The 21754-nt window shown below is 54.6% G+C and overlaps 1 protein-coding gene across 3 annotated transcripts in view; it reads right to left on the bottom strand.

Moving 5' to 3' along the window:
* DSCAML1 (DS cell adhesion molecule like 1) overlaps positions 1–21754 on the bottom strand; it is a 340494-nt gene that overhangs the window by 88006 nt on the left and 230734 nt on the right. For all 3 annotated transcript variants that reach the window (XR_006891978.1, XM_046686123.1, XM_046686124.1), the window contains 2 exons: positions 8923–9069; positions 2909–3187 (listed from right to left, as the gene is read on the bottom strand). Coding sequence is in view for 2 of the 3 variants with exons in the window: in XM_046686123.1 (XP_046542079.1) it covers positions 2909–3187; positions 8923–9069 (426 nt within the window). In the remaining variant the exon portion in view is untranslated. The remainder of the gene's footprint in view (positions 1–2908; positions 3188–8922; positions 9070–21754) is intronic.

Raw genomic sequence — 21754 nt, forward strand, 5'->3', positions numbered from 1 at the left:
TGCAGCCGGCCACTGCCCTGCTCAGAACTTCCACGGCGCTCAAAGACTCAGCATGGCATTCAGGGCCGTCGAGGCCCTTGGGGACCTGACCCCTCCTTCTGTTGTCACCTCTGCTGCACAGCAACCTGCCTGTGGTTCCTGCACATCCTGGGCTACTTCTTGCCCCAAGGCCTCTGCATAGAGCTCTGTTTTCTTTGCCTAACTCCCACTCATCCTTCACACTAAGCTCAAGTCATCTCCAGGAAGCCTTCCTGGACATCACTTCCCTCCCAGGCTGGGTTAAGGACCCCTCTTCTGGGCCTTTCTGTATGTAACTGACACTGCTCTAAGCACGTGGTCTTTTAAGCCCCTTTGTGCCTGTCTCTCCCTCTGGACTGTGAGCCACTTGAAAGCAGGGTAGCGTCTCTCATCTTTCCATCCCTACGGCTGCCTGAGTCACGTTTACTGATTATCTGCCTGGCTGGCTGGTGACCCCCCCCAAGCTGGCCTCTCTCCCCTGATCTCCATGGGCTTGGTGTTCTATGCAAGAGGCTGAGGGCTGCAGGAGCCTGGGACCCCCAGTGAGGCAGCCTGCAGGATGGGGGGATGGCAGGCCCGGGTAGGTGGGGTACAGTCACATCACACACGAGTCGACTCATGCGCGGCTGTCCCTGCTGGCTCCCAGGGCTGCTGCTGCTCAGGAAACGTCAGAGCACCAGAAGGCGAGTGGCGTCCTGCTTGTCCCAGTCACCAGCCAGGGCTCCAGGGCTCTGCCAGCCAGCCGCTCTGAACTCGCTGCCCCTGCACTGGTTTGGTGGCAGGATGCGCCTGGGGAGGGGGGGGGTGGCTAGGAAAAACATTGCTTTCCTGTCCATGAACTTGGCAGAGAGGGGCAGTCAGAGAGGATGGAAGACAGAGAAAGGCTATGTCACTTCCCATTGAACCTGGTTGTCCAGCCAAGCCCAGTGTGAGGGACGGTGGGAGCTGAGCATCAGAGGAGGATCAGGGCTACCTATGCATACGGGGCAGTGGGGTGTGCACATAGCTGGAGGCAGTTACTTATTGTAGAGCTGTGAGCGTGTGCTAGGATGTGAGCATGTTAGGGTGGAGAAAAGTGCGTGTCTGTGTATGTGCACAGGCACTATTACACGTGTGCATGTGTGTACGGGGAAGTGGGCGTGTCAACTTTTAACACATCTGCCTGTGTGCATTTAAGTACCTGCTGGCCTGTGTGTGCTGGGGCAGGAGCTGTGAACACCAAAGTACCCAGTCAGTTGCTATTCCCCAAGGATTGGGGGGTATGTTGCCCTCCTCACCTGTTCCCTGGGACAGTGTGTGTGTGTGTGTATGCAGGTGTGAGCATGAGTGTGTGTGTGTGGTGTGTGTATAGCAGGAGGGTGGGGGAGGGGGTGAAGGTAATATTAGACCAAACCATTTTGGACAGTGCTTAGGGCGAAAAGGGGTGGGTACCAACTCCTGTCCTTCTGTCTGCCTGCTCCGAGCTTTAGGGCTTGTCTGTGCGTGAGGAAGCCCTAGGCCCTGAAGTGGGCCGGTGGCATTTTAACCCAAGCATTTGTATCATGCACTGTCACTCCCAGAGCGCTTCCTGGGGCTCTTTCTGCTCCTCCAGCTTCCGGTGAATTCGCTTGGGAGGGCTTCCTCCCAGCCCTGCGGATAAACGCACTCCACCCATCCAGACCTCTTCACTGTGGGGAGGACACTGGGCACACATCTGGGCTGAGGGTGACAGGACACCAGGCCCAGGAGGCCAGCCCAGGAGGGGGCAGGCTCTGTGGTTCTCTGGTCCACCCAAGGGTCCGCAGTTCGGCAGCTCTCTGCTCATGAGACAGGTGGTGAGGTGGGAGGAGAGCTTCCTGGGTCAATCTCTGTGGCAGAGGGAACCTTCTGTAGGATGGGGGTGGGACCACCTCTGGACAGCCTCCTTCACTGCCCGGAGGAAACGACCCTCAAGATGCCATCAGGTACCACCTTCAGGGCCTCACAGGAGTGAAATTCCCTGAAGCTCTCTGAATCCTAGCCCCCCTGCTGCCAGCACCTTCCCTGCAGCCTAGAGAGCAGGGAGCTCAGAGAGTCACACTCTGGATGCCTGAGCTGGAAGGGCCTCTTCATTTTACAGATGGGGCAACTGAGGCAGGGTCACATAAGGGAGGGGCAGGAGTCGGGGGTAAAGGAAGCCCCTAACTTTCAAGAATCTTCCTTCAGGGCTCTTTTCTGGCATCAGCCCCATTGCCTCAACTTCTCTGCCCGCCCGGGGGCTCAGCAGCAGTAGCAGCAGGGGTCTGCTAAGGCCCCCTGCTCTCCCTCGGGGCTCCCTGGACCCCTGGGGCTCTGGGATGGGGGAGGAACAGGAAGGACCAGAGCTGCTATCCAGCTGGCAGGTCCTGGAAAGGGTGGCTTGGTTGTTTACACCCAGTGCTTGATCTGACAGATCAGTGCCCCTATCAATTATTCTAAATATTCTGAATGTCGCCTCGGATGGGGTACATATGTCCTCTCTAATTGATTAACATCAGCATTGTTTTCTTTAATACAGACACCGCCTCCTCCCAACAAGCCAGGAAGCCCTGTTAACCTCTCTCCATCACCCTCATCATCCCTTCTGACCCACGTGACCTCTGGGAGGTCGGAAGGCCAGGATCCTTACCCTATTTTTCAGAAAAGGACATGGAGGCAATGATCATGGTTAGGTGATTTGCTCAAAGTCAGTCTGATAATGCCAGAACCAAAAGGCAAGTCTTCTGATTTCAAACCCAGAGGTTTTCCCAGGGCACCAAACTGCCTTCCTCAACCAGGGGATTATCCCCTGGAGCCAGCCAGAGGCAGGGGCAGCTGCCCCCATGCCCCTCTCTGTCACATTGTGGTGCTCTCAAAGGTTACTGGGGCTAGAAGAGGGGCATCCTGCGCTCACCGATGACCGTGAGGGTGCCTGTGGCCTCTGCTGAGCCGAAGGTGTTGGTGACCTCACAAATGTAGGTGCCGCTGTCCTCGGTCCGCAGGTCACTGATGGTCAGCCCCGTGATGCGCTTGGTCCAGCGGCTGTCAGCTGGGAGAGGCCGGCCGTCCTTAAGCCAGCGGATGGCAGGGATGGGGTAGCCAGAGGCGGTGCAGGGCAGCTCCACAGTGTGGCCAGCCCACACTTCCTGGGAGTGGAAGCCGTCCAGGATGGTGGGAATCGACTCGGCAGGGTCTGGAAGGCAGACAGCATCAGCAGCCCCAGCCAGCCCTGGGTGGGGCGCAGGGGGTGAGGGAGGGAAGGCAAGTACCCAGAACAGGAACCTGCTGCCCACTGCCCAGAGTGAGCCAGACCCAGCGAGGGGGCTCACGTGTCTCCCTGAGCCTCAGATTCTGGCCCAAACTCTCCTACTCAGGCCCGATGGAGGCCCTGAGAGCTGTGATTGGGAGCAGGGGCTCAGGGGAGGAGAGGATAAGGCGGGCAGACTAGGCTAGAATGACAGACAGATAGACAGATGGAAAGAGGGAAAGAGGGCAAGAGGAGCAGAGAGGAAGGGAGTGTGCGTGAGAGCTCGTTTCATACCAACAGTCCCCGGAGTCTGGCCCAGACTCGGGAGCAGGGACCCCCTGGACAGGAGAATCATGGCATCTCGAGTTTGCACTTCTTGGTAAGTCTCGGTCTGGGCCTCAGACCAGACTGGGGGTGCCTCTCAGGATGGGGGAACAATCCGCCTGCCCTGTCCTGTCTTCTCCCACCTGCGATCTGGGCAGACCCCCAGAAGGCCAGTGCATTTCCTCTGGAGCCCAGGATTCCAAAGGGAAGCCTTCTGGGAACCACCTCCCTCCCCCCCAACAATTCTCCTCGTTTGGCTCTTCTTCTCAAACCAAGAGAAACCAGTGACTGGGGGACCTGTGCCCTAACCTGCAGAAGATTAAGGCCCCAGTTCTCCCTGAAAGGCCTCCCTGGGTTTTCTGCCCACTGGGGGCCTCCCCCTGCTGTAAAACCTCCTTCGGCCCCCTTTACTTACATGATACAGCCCACACTTCTTACCCTGAACCCCCAGGCCTTCTCTGCCCAGTCCCAACCACGTCCTGCCTAGCCTGCCTCCACTGCTCCCCTCCCCTCTCATCTCAGCAGTTGTCCACTGTGGCGTGCTGTGCCATCGCCCTGTCGCCCACCTGGTTGCCCAGCCAGCTCGCTCTGCTAAGCCACCTCCTAGTCATCATCCACAGACCAGCTTCAATGTCGCCCCTCTGGATGTCTCCCCCAGGCCAGTCTCGCTGGACTCCCATAGCATTTTCTTTTTCTTTCATTTTATTTTCAAACAACCCTTTCTTTTTAAAGAAAAATTTAAAAAGTGTAATATATGCACATGGCAGAAGTTCAGAAAGTATAGAAGAGTATAGCGTGAAGGGATTCTCGCTCACCCCTGCCCCTGCCACCCACCCATTTCGCTTCCCAGAGGCCACCACTGTCGCTGCTTCCTCCACGGCCTTCCACCACCAGTCAGCACAGGCCCTGGGAGACCGCAAACAGGTTGAGACTGTACTGATCCACTGCTGTGTCTCCCGTGCCTGGCACAGAGCAGGGGCCATGGAGCCATTACTGTCTGGGGGAGGATGAATGGGGCCCTCAGGCGCAGGGTGGGCCAGTGCTCTGATTTCTCCACCCTGCACAACTTGATAGGCTCACAGACTAGTAGAGCTGGCTTAGGGACCTTGGGGAGCACAGAGGCGAACTCTGAGACCAGAGAGGTGCAGTGACCTGCTCAGGATCACACTGCAGAGCCAAGATCAGAAATCAGGTCTCTCCGCACCCTTGTTCTGTCAATGGGACCTGAGATGGAATAATCTAATACTGAATTTTGCCCAAGAGTGAATAGTGGGCGCGGCTGACCCCCGTCTGTGTCCTCCTTGACTAATGGGAAATTTCCTCTGTCCTCAGCTCGTCTGCCTTGGAGAGGGCTGGGCTAGGAATTCTCCTCTCTGGGGAAAGACCTTCCAGAAGACTCTGCTCCCTTCCCACCTTCCACTGCTTTTCAGAAGGAGCCGGGCGGGGCATCATGAGACCTACGTGCAGGTCCTGCCCGGGTCAATGAGAAGCTGTGTGACCTTGGGTGAGTCGGATGATCTCTCAGAGCCTGAGTTTCCTCGCCTGCACGGTGGAGGTGACAGTGCCGCCTCCAGATCTCGGAAGGTTGTTGTCGGCAGCAACGGCAAATGTGTGTCACGGAGCTTGACGGATGCTATATCACTATGCAGATGTGCCGGGCAATTACTATTCTTCACCCGCCCTCCCTGCCTGCCAGCTTCTGTGGCCTCTTCCCCCCCACAACCCCGTGGGAATGGTCGGGATAAACAAACCCGGTGCCAGGGAAGAATTACTCAATGTGACACTTAATTGATGCAAAATACACAAATTCCGTGGCACACTGCAGAATTTACAAGCGGAGGGGCCGACAGGGCGGTGGAGGAAGGGGAGGGGGGAGAGAATTAATCACCGAGTCTCAGGCGTGAAATTAAATTCTGAGGGAAAGAAACCTCTTTCATTACTCCGGAGCAGAAGTAAAATGCTGCGGTGTGTACTGGCGGCAGCCCGGGGGGCTCAGGCGCTGCTGAGGGGCTGGGGCAGGGCTCCAGGAGACAGATGGCCCAGCCCTGAGAAGCCTCTGGGGGGCGTGTTGGAGCTGGGGATGGGCTGGGTGGGGGTCGGGGCACCCCGAGGAGGCTGCTGTACCTGGCATTGCCCTCCGCGAGCTTGGGAGCATGGCCCAGTCGCTCAGCCTCTCTGGTCACTGGTTTTTCCCTCCTTTATAAATGTGGATGATAATGCCTATTCCACATGAAAGCACTTGGTAAGCTCTAAAAAGCACGTAGGTGCACAGAATGGTTGTTATTAGGTTGTATTTTTGGTGGCCCAGACTATTCTTGCAACTGCCTCCTCTTATCTTGGACAATACAGAAAAACGAAAGTTGCTTCTCCAACGCACACACACTTTGGAAATGCAGTAGGAATAATAAGGGAGCAACGACAGAAGGATGATAAGCGCCACCATCAAAACAGCAGCTCCTCGCCACTGGGTGCTTCCTGTGAGTTAGACACCACACTAAGCTTTTTGCCCACGGTACCCTATTTAACTCTCATGACAACCCTGTGGAGGACCTTTTGTCACTCCCGTTTTATAGATGAGGAAGCCGAGGTTTGGAAACACGATTTATTTTGTGGCAGGTTGCACAGCTAGTGAGGAGGGGAGGCTAGGACGGGGACTTGGGCCTGATTCACGAGCCCTTTTTCCAATATACTTCACCATGGCCCATCCCCTTCCTTCCCTCCTCCTTTATCAAACACTTTGTGAGGACTGAAGAGCCACAGGTATGGTTGCTGCCCTCAGCAAATGACCAACGACAAGGCGCTGCCACGTGTATCCTCTCACCCCTTCCTCTTGCCTCTATGCCTGGGGAGAGGGTGGGGTGGCCGTCCCTTGGGGGTGTGCCGGGCTCAGACCCCCTGAGCCACTGGGTGCCTTGGCAGGACGCAGCTCTCAGGACTCCCCAGCTGCATGTCTCCATGCCTAGATTCCAGCTGTTGGCCCAGAGCTTCCTGCCAGGGAGGGACCACACCCTTCTGGGACACCAGCCTCAGAAGCTCAAGGGGCTCCAGTCTCTAAAGACTGATACATTTCAGCTGAAACCCACGCCCAGCCTTTCCCATGACTGATCCCCACCTGCCATCCTGGGAGTGGTCCTGAAATGTGAGGCTGGAGGCTGAGGCCTGAGCTCCCTGACACCCATGCCCCCCTGCACGGCCTCCTTCCAGGATCTGTTGCATTTTTGCCGAGACAAGCAGCTTGCAGATCGCCTTGTCATATCACATCACATCAGGGCCTGTGTCACTCCACGGGGCCCTTCCCCTTGGCTCCCCTCCGTTCCCTCCTCCTTCCTTTAACTCTCTTTCACGCTGTTGCTGTCGTCTCCTGTCTTTGTCTCTCTGTGTAGTTTCTCGGTTCTGTTTCTCCCCCGAGTCTCTGCGTGGCATTCTCATCCTCTTCCTCCCCTCCCTTCTTCTCACAGCAGGTGGGGAATGAAGAGCCGAAGGAGAAGGGCTGACATATCCTCCAGTTGAAAGAGTATCTTTTTTGAGGAATGCCTGCTTATTCCCCCCAAAAGCTGGAGGTGAGATTAGTAAGATGAAGGGGCTAACTACTCGTGTAAGAGAAAGAGGCAGCCCTGCAGGAGGGGTTTCTGTGCCTCTCCCGCATCATAGGAGAAGCATGCAAATGAGATGCAAAACACCATACAGACAAGTCCCTGTAATTTGGAAGGGAACCACTCCGACACATTTGGGAACAGGGCTGCAGATTCCAAAGTCTAGCCACAAAGATGGGGCCACACAGTGCAGCCCTCTCTGCTCCCCACATGACAGCACTGATTCCCTTGGCATCAGTTAATTCCACAGATATTTATCTAGCACCTACTATGAGCTAGGCAGAGGGCCAGGCACTGGAGAGGCACGGGGGAATCAGCCCCATGTTTGCCCCCCTGGCTCCTGCTCCCCTGGTCTTGCCTGCAAATGCTTCTGGCAAATGAGACGGGGTCCTGGATAAAGTCATCTGCTGGTCAGGCTAGTCCTCACCAAGCCACAGAATGTCAGAGGCGCACGCAGTCAGAGCGGTCACATGCTCAAGCTCCTTTCCAGGGGCCCAGAGGGGTTGCGTGGTTTGGTGAGTCTGGTCCCCAAACCCAGGCGTTCTGACTATCATTTCATCCTCCTTCCAAAAGCCACTCCAACCCCACCCCCTCAAGAGCAGAGATTTTCAAATCGCAGGTCACAAACTGTTAGGAAGTTGTGAAATCCATTTGGTGAGCTGCAACCAGATTTAGATAAATCAAAATAGGAGAGAATAGAATAGAGAACATGAGAGTGCATTGCAATGCGTGTCGTAGGAGATGCCAGCGCGCACGGCATAGGTTAGGATAAAATCGTCTGTCTGTGGGCCACTGTCAAGAGAATTTGACGATCACTGCTCCAGAAGGCCCTCCTGGGGCGGCATCATGTGCCCTTCCTTACTCTCTGTGACGGCGGCACATACGTTGTGTTTCAATTGGCCCCTTCCGTGGGGGTCTGCAGCTGGAGGATGCTGGGGGCAGGGGGCTTGGAGTGAGAATCCTGGCTGTGCCTCCGACTGGTTAAACAGTTTGGGCGAGTTACTCGGCTTCCCTAAGATCTGGTTTTCTCGCCTGCAAAAGTAGGGAGGGCAGCGCACACCTCACAAGGCTTTGTGGTGCCCAACAGGCCGCAAATGAATGAAATCTCAGGCACACGGGGGGATGCAGTAAATATTAGCTTCCATCCCTTCTAAGAAGCTATAACGAATCCAGAATCAGAATCCTCTATTTAACGAAGAAATTATATTCTGTTTATGAATTATATTTTTGTTTATGAATTATATTCTGAATTATATTCTGCCTACTTTCAAATGTTGTGAGATGGGCTACAACCAGAGATACACAGGTGCTCATAAATAGATAAAATAGAATCTTAAAAAACACTTAGAGACGTGAAGAGATACAAGAACCTCCCTAATCTAATCTATTCCAATCCAATCCAATCTATGTTACTATGTTTGAGCATCAGATTCCTACCTATGAGCTTCCTGGCAGCAAAGGCAAAAAGAGGAAAAGAGGATGGGTCCCATAACCCTTACTGTTTGACAAGTGGTAGCATATCAGTTCTTTAGGAGAGTTAAGCTTCTTCAGGTACAGACTCCTCAAAAGAATTCACCTGCGGAGTCTTTATATGAAGGACACCCAAAACCAAACTGGACAAGGTCTGCCCCAAGCGGCTTCTGTACCCATGTTCCTTAATCTCCGTCTCCGAGTCCCCTGTGTACACAGTGGACTCCCCAGCCCGTGGTGTGGACGTGCCCAGTCCCAGGGCTGGGTGGCACCCTCACCCCGGCCCTCGCCTACCTGTCACGGAGAGACGGGCCCCGTTGCTCTGCCGGGTCTCCCCACTGTACTTGTGCTTGGTGATGCAGCGGTAGGTGGAGAGGGCATCCTCCTTCTGCACGTCGGAGATGTACAGCCCGCCGTGGGAAGTAATAAAAAACCTGTTTTCTGGAGACACAATCACAACATAGTCCGTTACTCCCCCAGCTGGGCACGCCATCAGAAGCAACCTGGGCCAGCAGCTGGCCTGCTCCCAGGCCAGAACTATTGCCCAGGGAGGGGAGGCACCGGGGAAAACGAGAGAGTGACGTTGTTGCAGCCTTGAAGGCAGGGGAGCATCTCCAATAGATGAAGATATTCTACGTGTAAACAAATAGGAATTAAGGTAATTATTCTTTTAGATGTGGATGCTTCAGAGTTTTACAGAAAGACATTGGGCTTTAGAGTCAGACTGATATCTGGGTTCAAGTCTGACTTGTCCACTTATTAGCTGTGTGGTGTTGGGAAAGTTACTTAACCTTTCTGAGCCTTGTCTGTATAATGTGGTGCAAATAACACTTCGTAGAGTGGATGTAAGGATTGAAAAAATAATAAAGTGTCTGGTACACAGTAAGGGCTCACTTAGTGAATATTAGTCCTCATCTTTCCTAACTCTTTGCAAGAGTTTGCAGAGCTCTTTTGCATTCATTGCCTATTTGTTTTTACAGCTGCTTGAGGCGTGGCCTCCATTTTCAGGTCACACAGCCAGTACGTGGACTGGACCACAGGCCTTCCGGCTCCCAGCTCTCCCTCTGCACTGAGCCCAACACAAGCCTAAGTCATTTTTCTCAATTTTAATCATTTATTCACTCAAACCACTATTGAAGCTAAGCAACACTAGGAGTGGGGACATGGAGATGCAGATACATGATAATAATTCAACAAAGGCTTCTCGAACACCCGTCTTGTGCACGGCAAAGCTGCAGACGCCGCACTGTACTTTCCCGCCCCCTCCACAGTCCTACTGCCAGGACTCGGCAGGGAAGCCGGGACGACAGGTCGCAGGCCCCCTGTTTTGCTGAGTCTGACATATGACTCCACCCAGAGGTGGACTGGATCTCCTTGTCCAAGGCCCTAAGGCAAACCCTGAACTTGAGCTAGTCAGAGCTGAGTGAAAAAGGGGAGAGGTGGACTCGAGCGCTGGGGAGGGGCCGGCATGGGCCCCTGGGCTCCCTGAGCTCACGGTGGTGTCCTCGCACCCACGACCCAGCCGGACTGAGGCTGAGAAGCGACCTGTGGATCCCTCTGTGCTCCGGGCCTTCGCTGCTTCCCTGAGGCACAGAAGACCCCGGGCGGCCGTTTCCCCCGGGCACAGCCCTAGGCATCGGCACGGTGACGTGACTTCGAAGGAAGCTGCCGAGGAGAGGGTAACGCTGACCCCGCAGTAAGGACCGCTAACCCTGGAATGTCGGGCCGTCAGAGGGAAACGGTGTGGGCAGCCCCATGCCCTTCAAATCCTGTCATTTAGACGTCCGATTCCTCCCCCCCGGGGGCTGAGTGACCCCCTCAACCAACGACAAGAGCTCTGATACTGGTTCACTCTTCCATCAGGAGTATTCTGTGATCTCCCACCCCTCCGAGCACAAGTCCAGGATCTCAGCCACCAGGCGACAGGGACCTCACCAAAGGAGACTTTCTGACAATGAATGCTATAGAAGTATAGGGTTGAGAAGCTGAATGTGCTTGACCACATCTTTGACAATGGATCTCCAACCTTCGTTTGAATATCTCCAGGGCTGGGGAACTCACTACCTGGCTCAGCGGCCCATTCCAAAGTTAACAGCTCTGACGTTTAGAAAGATCTTCCTCGGTCACACTTGGTCTCCTCATAGCTCCCTCCACGGGTCGTGGTTCCACTCGCTGGGGCCCTACAGAACCAGCCTAAACCCGTGCCACTGACAGCCGCCCTTACACAGCGGAAGGCAGCTAGTTGCCCTTTGACTTCTCCTCAGGCTTGGCAGTCTTAGGATTTTATTTTATTGATTTTTTATTTTATTTTTTGAGGAAGATTAGCCCTGAGCTAACATCTGCTGCCAATCCTCCTCTTTTTGCTGAGGAAGACTGGCCCTGAGCTAACATCCATGCCCATCTTCCTCTACTTTATATGTGGGACATCTACCACAGCATGGCGTGCCAAGCGGTGCCATGTCCACACCCGGGATTCGAACCAGCAAACCCCAGGCTGCCAAAGTGGAACGTGCACACTTAACCTCTGAGCCACCGGGCTGGCCCCAGGATTTTCTTTTTCAGTATTTATTTAATATGGTTTCAAATGACTTCATCAATCTGGTTAGTCTCTGGCTGGTTAATAAACTGGTTTATCCACAGCTCTCCTAATTCTCCCTCCCATACCCCTCATGTAGGACTAGGACCTATGTGGCAGGTGCTTTGCCAAGTGGTGGGGATCTGACAACCGGCCTTCGCTGACCAGGACAGGATGGAGGGGGGCTACCACCCCCACACTAAGCCCGCATTCATTTTTGGGGGGATGGAGGGGAGACGGGAGGCAGCCCCATTACACCACTGCCTTATGCTCTGCTTGCACACAGCTAAAGCCCTGGTCTCGTGTCTGCGAGCCACTGCCAGGCCACTTTCCCTCTCTCTACTCTTGGACATCCAGCTATGTGGGCCCAGGTCTGGGACTTCACACGGGTCCCTACTGAGCAGCATCTTGTTGGGATCCGCCCATGAACACCCAGCCGTCTGGCACCCTGCCAGGCCTCTGGAACACGGTGTGCAGACCCCCCCCCCCCCCGGACCCCCTGCAACACACAGACCACACCGTGCAGACCCCCGCTCAGTGCTGTGGGTAAAAGATGAAAAGGAGGTGGGAGGGAGCCAAGCCTCACTGCCAGCGGTTGGAGACGACCCGGAGAAGCACAGAGAAGGCCCGGATCCCACCAGACTCTGAATGTGCCGTTTTGGCTCCATGTTGTGACATCCCAAAGCCAAATGCAGAAGCTCTCCCGTCATTTATTATGTAACTGGGACTGGAATGCACAGCTACTGGAGGGTGTTTCTGCCAGTCAGAAGCCCCAGGGTCAGAGGCGGTGGGGCGGAGGGAGGAAAAACAGAAGAGACCCCAAAATCAACCCTGGCAGCCCACAGGTGTTCCAGCCTGGACGGCTTGGACCGTGCCCCCCCGCAGCTCCAGCACCCCAGGCCCGCAGTGCCCTTGGCCCTCCTGGAATTGTAAGCTGGGGAGGGGTGCTGGCAGCGATGGTGGTGGGGAGCTGGGGTTTCTATGGCAACAAGCAGCTGCTGCATCTATGTTTCACATCCTTCATTGTCCTCATTTTCCCCCTCCCTGTCCCCCTCCTTGTGCATATTTAATTGCAGTAACATTTCCAGATACAGTGTATGGCTCCTGAAACAAAGGCGGGCCGCGGCCAGGGGGCTGCACAGCCCGAGAGAGGGGAAGGAGGAATCAGGGGTATTATGTTAATCCCCTCTGGGGGGGACTTGTGCAACATCAGTTCTGCATGTTTGATGAGAATCAGATGATGGGCCCTGCTGGGGACCGAAGGAGCAAGAGGCCTGTGGAGCCAGCAGTTTGCGATGTTGAGGGGGGAGGCACAGCCAGCTGGTGGGGGGGTTCAGAGAGGCCCGGACTCCACAGCAGGCTGGCCTCCAAGGCTGGCTGTGGCGGGAAGCCCTGGTGGTCTGGCAGCCCACACTCCGCACCCCAGTGGGACGAGCTGTATCTGGACCGGGTAGAGGCAGCGACTCCACATCCTTGGCTCCTCCTCTTGGGCCAGGCTGGGTCCAGTCGGAGCAAGGACAGAGCGGCGGCCAGGACCTCTGCGTCTAGCTCCCATCCTAAGGCCATTTGGAAGTGAGTCTCTGGGATCATTTTTGGTTGACACCATAATAGGGGGTTACTAAGGGCCCACAGTGGCTCAGGGGCCAGGGGTGCTGGACATCGTAAGAAAGAACCGTTCCACCCCAATGCCAACAGTGTCCCCATGGGTCTACAGTGCAGGTCACTTTCCCTGAGGCTCTAGGACTAGAAATAGAGCCGTGTTTAAATGTGGACTCTGCCATTGGCACTGCTTGACTGTCACGTCTCAAAGGCTGTGGTATCATCTGTGAACACGTGCACGACAGAAGGTGCTGTGTGTGGTTAACGAATCCTTCTCTGCCTTTTATTACTACTACGAATACTCTGGCCTGCTTCACCGCCCTCTTTCCTGGTGATCTGGAGCAGGCCTCTCCTTTTTTTTTAAAGCTAAATCTTTATTGAGCACCTATTACATGTTAGGCCAAGGACTTTATAAACATTATCTCATTTAATCCTCACAACCTTTTGAAATGGATACTATTATTATCACTAATCAAAGCACAGAGAGGTGAAATAACCCACCCAAGGTCACACAGCTATAAGTGGGAGAGCTCGGACCATTAGTCCTCCTCCTATGCTCTTCCAAAGCTCTGTGTTGGACGACTCTCCTGGGAGAACAGCACCTCTCATAGGGACAAAGGTCAGCTGGCCTCTGCTTGGTTGCTTCAGTCAGTGGGGTGCTCACGACTTCATGAAGGAGGACTCATCCATCCAATTTAGTTTGGCTCAATTTGTCAAGTCTTGATGGAGCATCCCTAGGTCCCTGACTGGGCTCCATGGAGAAGGCTGGGATTGGTCTCTGCCCCCCGGGATTCCACAGTTAGAAGACAACATCCTTCCGCCAGGAAAGGTGCGGCTGTCTGTGCTGGGGGCTGGGGAAGGGTGGGAGAGGGCTCCATGGAAGCCATTAGTGAGAAGAGGGGGATGAAGAGGGCCCAGCCACCAGGTGTGGTGGGGCGAGCCCAGACTGGGCCTTAGGAGACCAGGTTGGAATCCTGGCCGTGCCACTGAGGATGGGGTGCGTACTGGGTTGAATAGTGTCCCCCCCAAATTAATGTCCACCGAGAGCCTGTGAATGTGACCTCATTGGAAATAAGATCTTTGCAAATGTAATCAAGTAAAGATGAGGTCACACTGAATTAGGGTGGGCCCTAAATCCACTGTGACTCCAATAAGAAGAGGGAAATTTGGACCCAGGCACACACACAGGGCAAAGGCCACGTGAAGATGGAGCCAGAGATCGGAGTGATGCCTCTACAAGCTGAGAAACACCGAGGACTGCTGGCAACCCCAGGTGCTGAAGAGGCAAGGCAGGGGCCTCCCCTGGAGGCTGCAGAGGGAACGGGCCCTGCCCGCACATTGGTTTTGGACTTCTGGCCTCCAGAACTGACACAACACATCCCAGTTGCTTCAAGCCACCCAGGCCGTGATGATTTGTTACTGTGGCCCTGGGACACCATCCGGGGTGATGTTAGGAGGGTCCAGTCTTCTCTCAGGCCCTCCATCTTCCCATCCACAAAAAGAGGGAGGAGCTGGAGTAGGCATGTGTTTTTAAGCATGTTTATACATTAGAATTATCTAAGGAGATTTCGAAATTAAACTCAGAATCTCTGGGGCTGTAGCCTGGAAATTGGTATTCTTAAAAGGCTTTCTGGGTGATGTAATGTGAGGCCAGAGCAGAGCACCGCTGGATTAGACAGACTCGTAAGGCCCCTTTCGTCTGACAGCTGATGACTCTATGATCGTACTGAACTTGTCTGAGTCCCATTTTTCGTTCAGGAAAATGGAGATCATAAATAGGACTGAAGTCACAGGGCTGTTGGGAGAATGAGAGGAAATACTGCAGGTGAAAGTCCCCAGCACGTGGGCCGCTCTGTCTCAGGTACAAGAAGGGCTGGGGGCTGCCGCGGCTCTCGGCCCCTCCCCGGTTGGGCTTCCTGCAAATTCTCCCCCTTCCTCCTCGGGAGCTTGGAAATAAAGCAAGCCCTCCTTGGCGATTCGGAGGCCCTGCACACAGGTGCCAAGTGAGCCGACAGCATCTTGTCTGTCTTTTTCTAAAAGGTCAGAGAGCTGGGCCTCGGAGACTCCCCAGAGCTGCAGGAGTCACGGAGACGTAATTGATAGAAACCTCGGGGCTCCTGGCAGCCCCAGAGGGCGGGATGGAGAAACGCTGCCCTCCGCAAAGGCGGGCCCTATCTCTGCCCTCAGGGAGGCGTGAGGGTGTTTGGTGGGGAGACGGTGCCGGTGGAGAAGGAGCGGGGAGCTGAGGGTTTTCGGGAGGGTGTGAATTGGACAGCTCCCACTCCAGCCTCTAGTGAGGGAAGGGAGTTACCGAATGAAGCAGGGACAGTGGCTTCCTAGCTGGCCTCCTGCTTTAGCCCTGCGCTGCCTCCATCCGTTCCCAACACGCAGCCAGAGAGATGCTTTAAAACCCACGTCATATCGAGAGGATCCTTTGCTCGTGACCCGCTGATGGTGACCACACTAACTCAGTGTGAAAGCAGTGCTAGTTACATAATAGGTGCTCCATAAATATTTCCAGAATGAACGAATGAATGAAACTTCCCAACCCTCTAAGGTAGTTTTATCCCCATTTCACTCATGAGGAAACTGCAGCTCAGAAAAGTCAGATCCCAGCTCTAAACTTACCTCCTCCAGGAAGCCTTCCCAGATTAACCCACTCCATTTCTGCATGTTTTTAGATCTGGCAAACCTCTTGTCACTGCTCCTCACTGTTTCTACTATATCCGTATTAGTCTTTTTAAAATAATTATTTTTAAGCATTCAAAGGCAAGATTAAACAATAGGACGGTTCCTCAAAAAATTAAAAACAGAATTACCATATAATCCAGCAATTCCACTGCTGGGTACAGACCCCAAAGAATTGACAGTTGGGTCTCGAAGAGTTATTTGTTCACCTGTGTTCACAGCAGCATCATTCACAATGGCCAAGAGATGGAAGCCACCCAAGTGTCCACCGATAGAAGAACAGCTAAGCAAAATATGGTCTATACCTACAATGGAATATTACTCAGCCTTGAAAAGGAAGGACCTTCTGACACCTGCTACCACATGGATGAAACTTGAGGACATTATGCTAAGTGAAAGAAGCCAGTCACAAAAAGACAAATGCTATGTGGTCCCCCTTATGTGAGTTACCTAGTGTAGTCACAGTCACAGAAACAGAAAGTAGCATGGTGGTTGCCAGGGGGTGGGGGAGGGGGAAAGGGAAGGTTGTTGTGTAATGGGTATAAGGTTTCAATTTTACAAGATGAAACTGAACTTAAACGTTACTGAACTTGAAACTTAACACTTAAAAAGGTTAATATGGTAAATTTTATGTTATGTGTATTTCCCCACAATTAAAATTTAAAAAAACTTTAAGCCAAGATTATAAAGAATTAGAATGAGTGTCTTTGTGAGGTAATGAGTTTCCTGTCACCAGGGGTATTTAAGTAGAGGCTGAAGAAACACTTGGCTGAAATATTGAATAGAGGATTTAACATTGAGTGAGAGAACTAAACTGGGTCATCTTTAAGTTTCCTTCCCATGCAGTAATTGATAAATTCTTAGCTTAAAGAATGGCAGAGCTGCGAGAGCCCTCGGAGATCATCTACTACAGTGGTTTTAAAATCCACGTGTGTGTGCTCATTTCCGCCCCAGGGCCTTTGCTGTGACTACTCCTTCGGTGCCTGAAATGCTCTTTCCTTGACTCACTCCCACCCTCGTTCAGGTCTCTGCTCAAATCCCAGCTCCTGAGGGAGGCCTTGCCTGACCCCTCCATCAAAACTGGATGGTGCCCCACACCCTGCCCAATTCCTCACCCTGCCTCTTTGTCTTCAGAGCAGGTGGTGTTTCTCTTTGAGAGCACAGACCTGTTTTAGTCCACGCCTCTACCCTAGCTCCAGAACATGCTGGTACGTGGTGGGTGCTCTGTAAACGTGGGCAGAAGGAATGAATCCTGGCCGTGGAGGAGGCTGGGACAGCTGGGTCTCAGCCCTGGAGTACTGTCCCGAGGTCACCTGTCCCCTGCGGTCTCTCCCCCTCTAATCACTGCTGCCACACTGCAGCGGTTCAGGCCACTGCCCTCCCTTTGGGCCACTTTGAACCTCATCTTGGTTCCCCAGCTGAGTGGAGTCCAGGCTGGGCCATGAATGCAAGACTGATGGTTTGGAGCTAACAAAAGGGAAGTAAACACAATGATGGGAGCCGGCACTTGAGTGTCAGCTATGGCTGACTTCTCCTCTGAAGGAGGGCCCCGCAGGGAGTGACCTCTCACCTCCCAGGAGCTCCTCAGACACATGGGACCAGGGGAGCCGGCCCAGGGAGGAGAGGCAAGCAGACACCCCCTCTCCAGCCTGCCTGAGTCTTCCCTTCCACTGTCCTTCCTTGACCAGGTGATTGGAGCAGAAATGCTGCCCTCGCCCGGAGGAGGGACCACTGGCCACAGAGGTCACTGGTTCCAGGAGGGAACCACGTCGGAGCCTCAGGGGCCAGGATTCAGACCAGAGGTATGCAATACCACGGTGGCGGCAGAGTGGCGCCCTGCCCTTCTGTGGGCAGAAGAGTCCCAGAACCGAGCTGCTTGGGTGGTTCCATCTCTGCCTGCCCTCAGGACGCCCAATCCCTTAGACGTGCGAGGTTCCCATAGCTGGGGCCTTTGAGGAAGAAGACCTGTGTCCAGGGGCCTGTGGCCGTAAACTTCCCCTCTGCAGCCCTTCTGGGCAGCCCGTGTGGATAGAGTCTGCCTTGGTTTGGGAGAGGGATCCAGGCTTAGGCAGTGAAGCGTCTGAAATCATGTCATAAACTCAGGAGAAAAGAACCCAGAGTGCGTGAGTCAGTGCACACCCCTGCGCTGGGCGCCGTGCTGGGCACGTTCACGGGTGTTCCCTCTCTTAAGCGCCATCGCCAGCCCAGGAGGCGCAGGCTGCTCCTCTTGCTCCACAGATGAGGAAACTGAGGCTCGGGCGGAGACGTGTCCAAGTGACCCATCCAGCGGGTGGAGGAGCCGGGATTCCCAGCAGGGTCTCCTGAGCACAAACCTAGAGCCGTTTTCCCCAAACCCAGCTGCCAGGAGAGGGCGGGTTGCATTTCAGAGGGGTTTCAGCCAACCCCTTCTGTGGGAGGTGGGCTTTCCCACCCCTCTCGGCAGTGGCCGGGCCCCTGGCCCCATGCTGCTCCTGGAGGCGCTCTCCCTCTCGCTAGCCGGGCCAGAGAGGCTGGTGAGCAGACGGGTGGCGGTGAGCTGAGACCAGCTTCCGAAGCCATTACAGCTACTGAGGAAAGAATGGACGGCTATGTCCCTTTGAGGTTGGTGTGCAGGGAAGTGAGAGGTCAGGGGTACGAGACAGTCATCTGTTTGGGGAGGACTCAGATTTAGGGAGCAAAGAAACCTTGCCCTGACTGGTGCCATGTGTGAGGAAGGCGCGCTCATGGGCAGGTGGCTGCATGCGTCTGTGAGGGCACCAAGTGCAGGGGCTGCCACCTCTCCCGCTGGGTGCACTTGCAGGGGCCTGTGGGGCATTGCAGGGGACAGAGTAGGGGTTGGCAGCTTGGGGAAGCGGATGCTTCAATGGGTGCTATAGGGAGCACTGTTTTTGGAGTCAGAAATGGGAGATTTGAGATCCACCACCTACCAACTGTGTGACTTTAGGAAAATCCCTTAACCCCTCTGGGCTTCTGTTCTCTCATCCCAACATTGGGGACACTAACCCCTGGTGAGCTCGGCTTATAGGCTTCTTTCATAATGTCCATGGAACGATGACTATGAAAGGGTGTTGTGACATATACCGTACCGTAGATGTGTAAGGAGGGGTTAGTGCCATAATACGAAGTGTGGAAAAGCACAGGGCATACGTGTCCATAACACATGCACGGAGCGCAGGGATGTGTTGATATTGTGTTGAATGATTGAATCCTGGCAGTAGAGATGCTTCTTGGCTCCTGGAGTCACATGCCTTCTTACAGCAGGAAAACCAGAGGCTGAGGGAGGGGTTTCCTGCTCTGCCCGCCTGCCTCACCCCTACAAGGAAGGTCCCAGTGACAGGAGGTATGGAGTGGGGGCAGGAGAGGTGGGAAGGCATGGGGGGAGCTTCGCATGGAGACCAGGCTTTGGCCAGGGTCAGAAAAACCATTCAGTCCGTCTTGGAAGAGAAGAGATATTGGCCTGTCACAGGCCAAGTTTCCCGAGACGGCCTCAGGATGCCAGGGCCTCCAAGTGCCTCGAGTGGCCCCCAGGGGCCTCCCAATTCCAAAAGAGACATCGCAATCCATACAGGTTGCCAGTTGCTGCTCCATCCCATAGAGATTTATAAAAACAGCGTGGTCCGCCCACACCTCGGAGCCTGTGGGTCGTTCACAGGACTAAGGAGCTAACGCACCCCACCAGCAGGGCCCCTCTTTCCTCCCGGCTCTTTGCTCCGCGGGGCAGGCTGGGTGGGGGTGATCAATACTTCGTGGCTGGTAGGAATTAGCCCTGTCTGGGGGCCCAGCACCAGGGCAGACTACAGGGAGCTATTTAGGGCCAACTCTGCAGAGCACCTTTCTTTCATTTCTTTCTGGTGCTCCTGCTGACGGGGAGGGCCCCGGGGTACCTGGCAGCCTGGGTTTGAACAGCCCAAGGGAAGCCAAGGCCCGTCCTGCCTCGTCTTCTCCCCGGATGCTGGACTCCCAGGTCTGTAAGCCCTCCACCCAGGAACCCGGAGAGATTCACAGCGCGAGGGAGGGCACACGGCACGTGAGTCAGGAACTTGGCCTCAAGGCCCAGCTCTGGCGCTGGCTGGCTTTAAGTCCCAGATCCTCCTGGTTATGGACTGATTTGTGGCCCCGCAAAATTGCTGTGTTGAAGCCTTAACCCCCAATATGACTGTATTGGAAGATAGGGCCTTTAAAGAGGTAATTAAGGTCAAATGAGGCCATAAAGGTGGGGCCCTAATCCAAGAGAACGGGTGTCCTTATAAGAAGAGGAGGAGACACAGAGGAGAGACTGTGTGGGGAGACAGTGAGAGAGGGGCCGTCCGCCAGGCAAGGAGAGAGGGCTCAGAAGAAACCAAACCTGCTGACAGCTTGATCTCGGACTTCCAGCCTCTGAAACGATGAGAAATAAATTTCTGTCGTTTAAGCCACCCAGTCTGGTGTTTTCTTATGAAAGCCCTAGAAAATGAATACACTCCTCATCTGGACATGCTGTTCCCTGAGGACCCTTCCAGCGCTAAGATTCTCGAGTTGGGCCTGTGCTGTGAAGACACTGGGTGGGGACTTTAGGGTAGGGATGGGGAAGCAGACAGAGGCAAGCCACTCCTCAGGGTCACCAGGTGTACTGCACAGGCTGGGTTCAGAAAGTGAAAGCGTGAGGGGGTGGGGAGAGACGGAGCTGAGACCCCTCGGTGGGCATCAGGTGCCAGGAACAGTGGGAGGCATTGCTCAGGGACTAGGTGGGCAGGGAACCGGCCCTGGGCATGGGCCTGTGATCCAAGGTAGGGCCTCATCTGCACGCGCTATCAAACACTCAAACCTGATCCATCACATGTGACACTTGAGGAAACTGAGGCACAGAGGGTCACACAGCTCATCTGGGTTAGAGTGTAGATGTCAAGAGAAGCCTCCTGTCTCTGGGCCCACTGCTCTTTCCCCATGGAGTTGACACCAGGCAGGGTGGACATATGTGGGGCCCGAGGAGATTAGATGGATGGGAGGTGGGACCTCTGCCACGCAAGATTGTCTGGGGCATATGTGGAGCCAGGAACGCACCCCCGCTCCTGGCCAGCTGGCAGAGTGAGGGTGACGCTGAAGCTGGGGCTTAAGCAGGGAGCCAAGCTGGAGGGGGGTTTCACAACTGAGTAATCTCCCTGTGGCAGGTGATGGGTCTACCTGCCTGCTTTCCGGCATGGGGGCTCCCAGGTGCTTGGGAAGACACCAGGGTCTCACATTCATCTTCAAGGCGTGACTCCAGGCTGGGCTGGGGCTTGGTGTGCCAGGCTCCTGATGGGTGGCACAACACACCACATGTGTCCCCAGGAGGCCTTGGGAGTGGCCTCTGTCCTTCCTCCTCCACCGCTACCTTGGCAGGTGAGAGGGCAAGCGGTCAAAGAGGAAGGCCTGGAACTATGGGGTGATGCCCATCAGAGGGATTAGCCCAGTCCCTCCATCTTTATCTCTGCCTTTTGGGCTCCACAGGAGATGGAGTTACTGGATGGGTGGGTGTCTGAGGTCTCAGGAGGACGCAGCCAGTTGATAGCATGGTGGAGCAGAAAAAGCTGGGCTCTGGAGTCAGGAGGGCTTGGGTTTGAGCTGTGATCTCCTTTCTAGCTGGATGATGCTGGGCGAGCCACTGAACCTCTCTGAACCTGTTTCCTATGAGAATTAAATGAGTTAATGAATGAATCCAACACAGTGCCTGGCATACACTAGGTGGTCAGTTAGTAGCTGTTGAATGAACGAATGAATGAATGAACAAATGAATGTATAACTCTCGAAAGGGGGGGAGGCAGAACTTGACCTGGGTCTCAGCCTCCAAGTGCAGGGGTCTGCTGACCACTCTCCACCACCTCCCAACGGCCCACAAACTGGCCTCTTAAGTAGGTGGGAGGCTGTGGATTTCCCAGGAGGGACCAAGCTCGGCTCCCCTGGGGCCCTGGCAGACTTTGGGCAGCCGAGATCTAGAAGGGCGTCAGCACTGCCTCTGGAGCGGCCCCAGGGAGCTGGGATGCACAGGGCGTGTGAGGATGGAGCAGCTCAGGGAGGGGAACAGCGGGAGAGTCTTGGTGGAGGGGGACGGAGGATGGTGGCTAGTTTTCTCTCTCCCTGAGTCCTTTTCTCTAAATACAGCTCTATCTTCCTCCACCACAGGATTAGCACACATCTCTCATTCTCCTCTTGCAACAAGATTTTATTTCTAATTATGCTGTAATAAAACTGGAGCGCTCCCAGGCTTCCTTTCAAATGACTTGTACACACACTGCCTATCGGATCCTC

The sequence above is a fragment of the Equus quagga genome, chromosome 14, assembly GCF_021613505.1.
Source record: "Equus quagga isolate Etosha38 chromosome 14, UCLA_HA_Equagga_1.0, whole genome shotgun sequence".
In the NCBI taxonomy this organism is placed as follows: domain Eukaryota; kingdom Metazoa; phylum Chordata; class Mammalia; order Perissodactyla; family Equidae; genus Equus; species Equus quagga.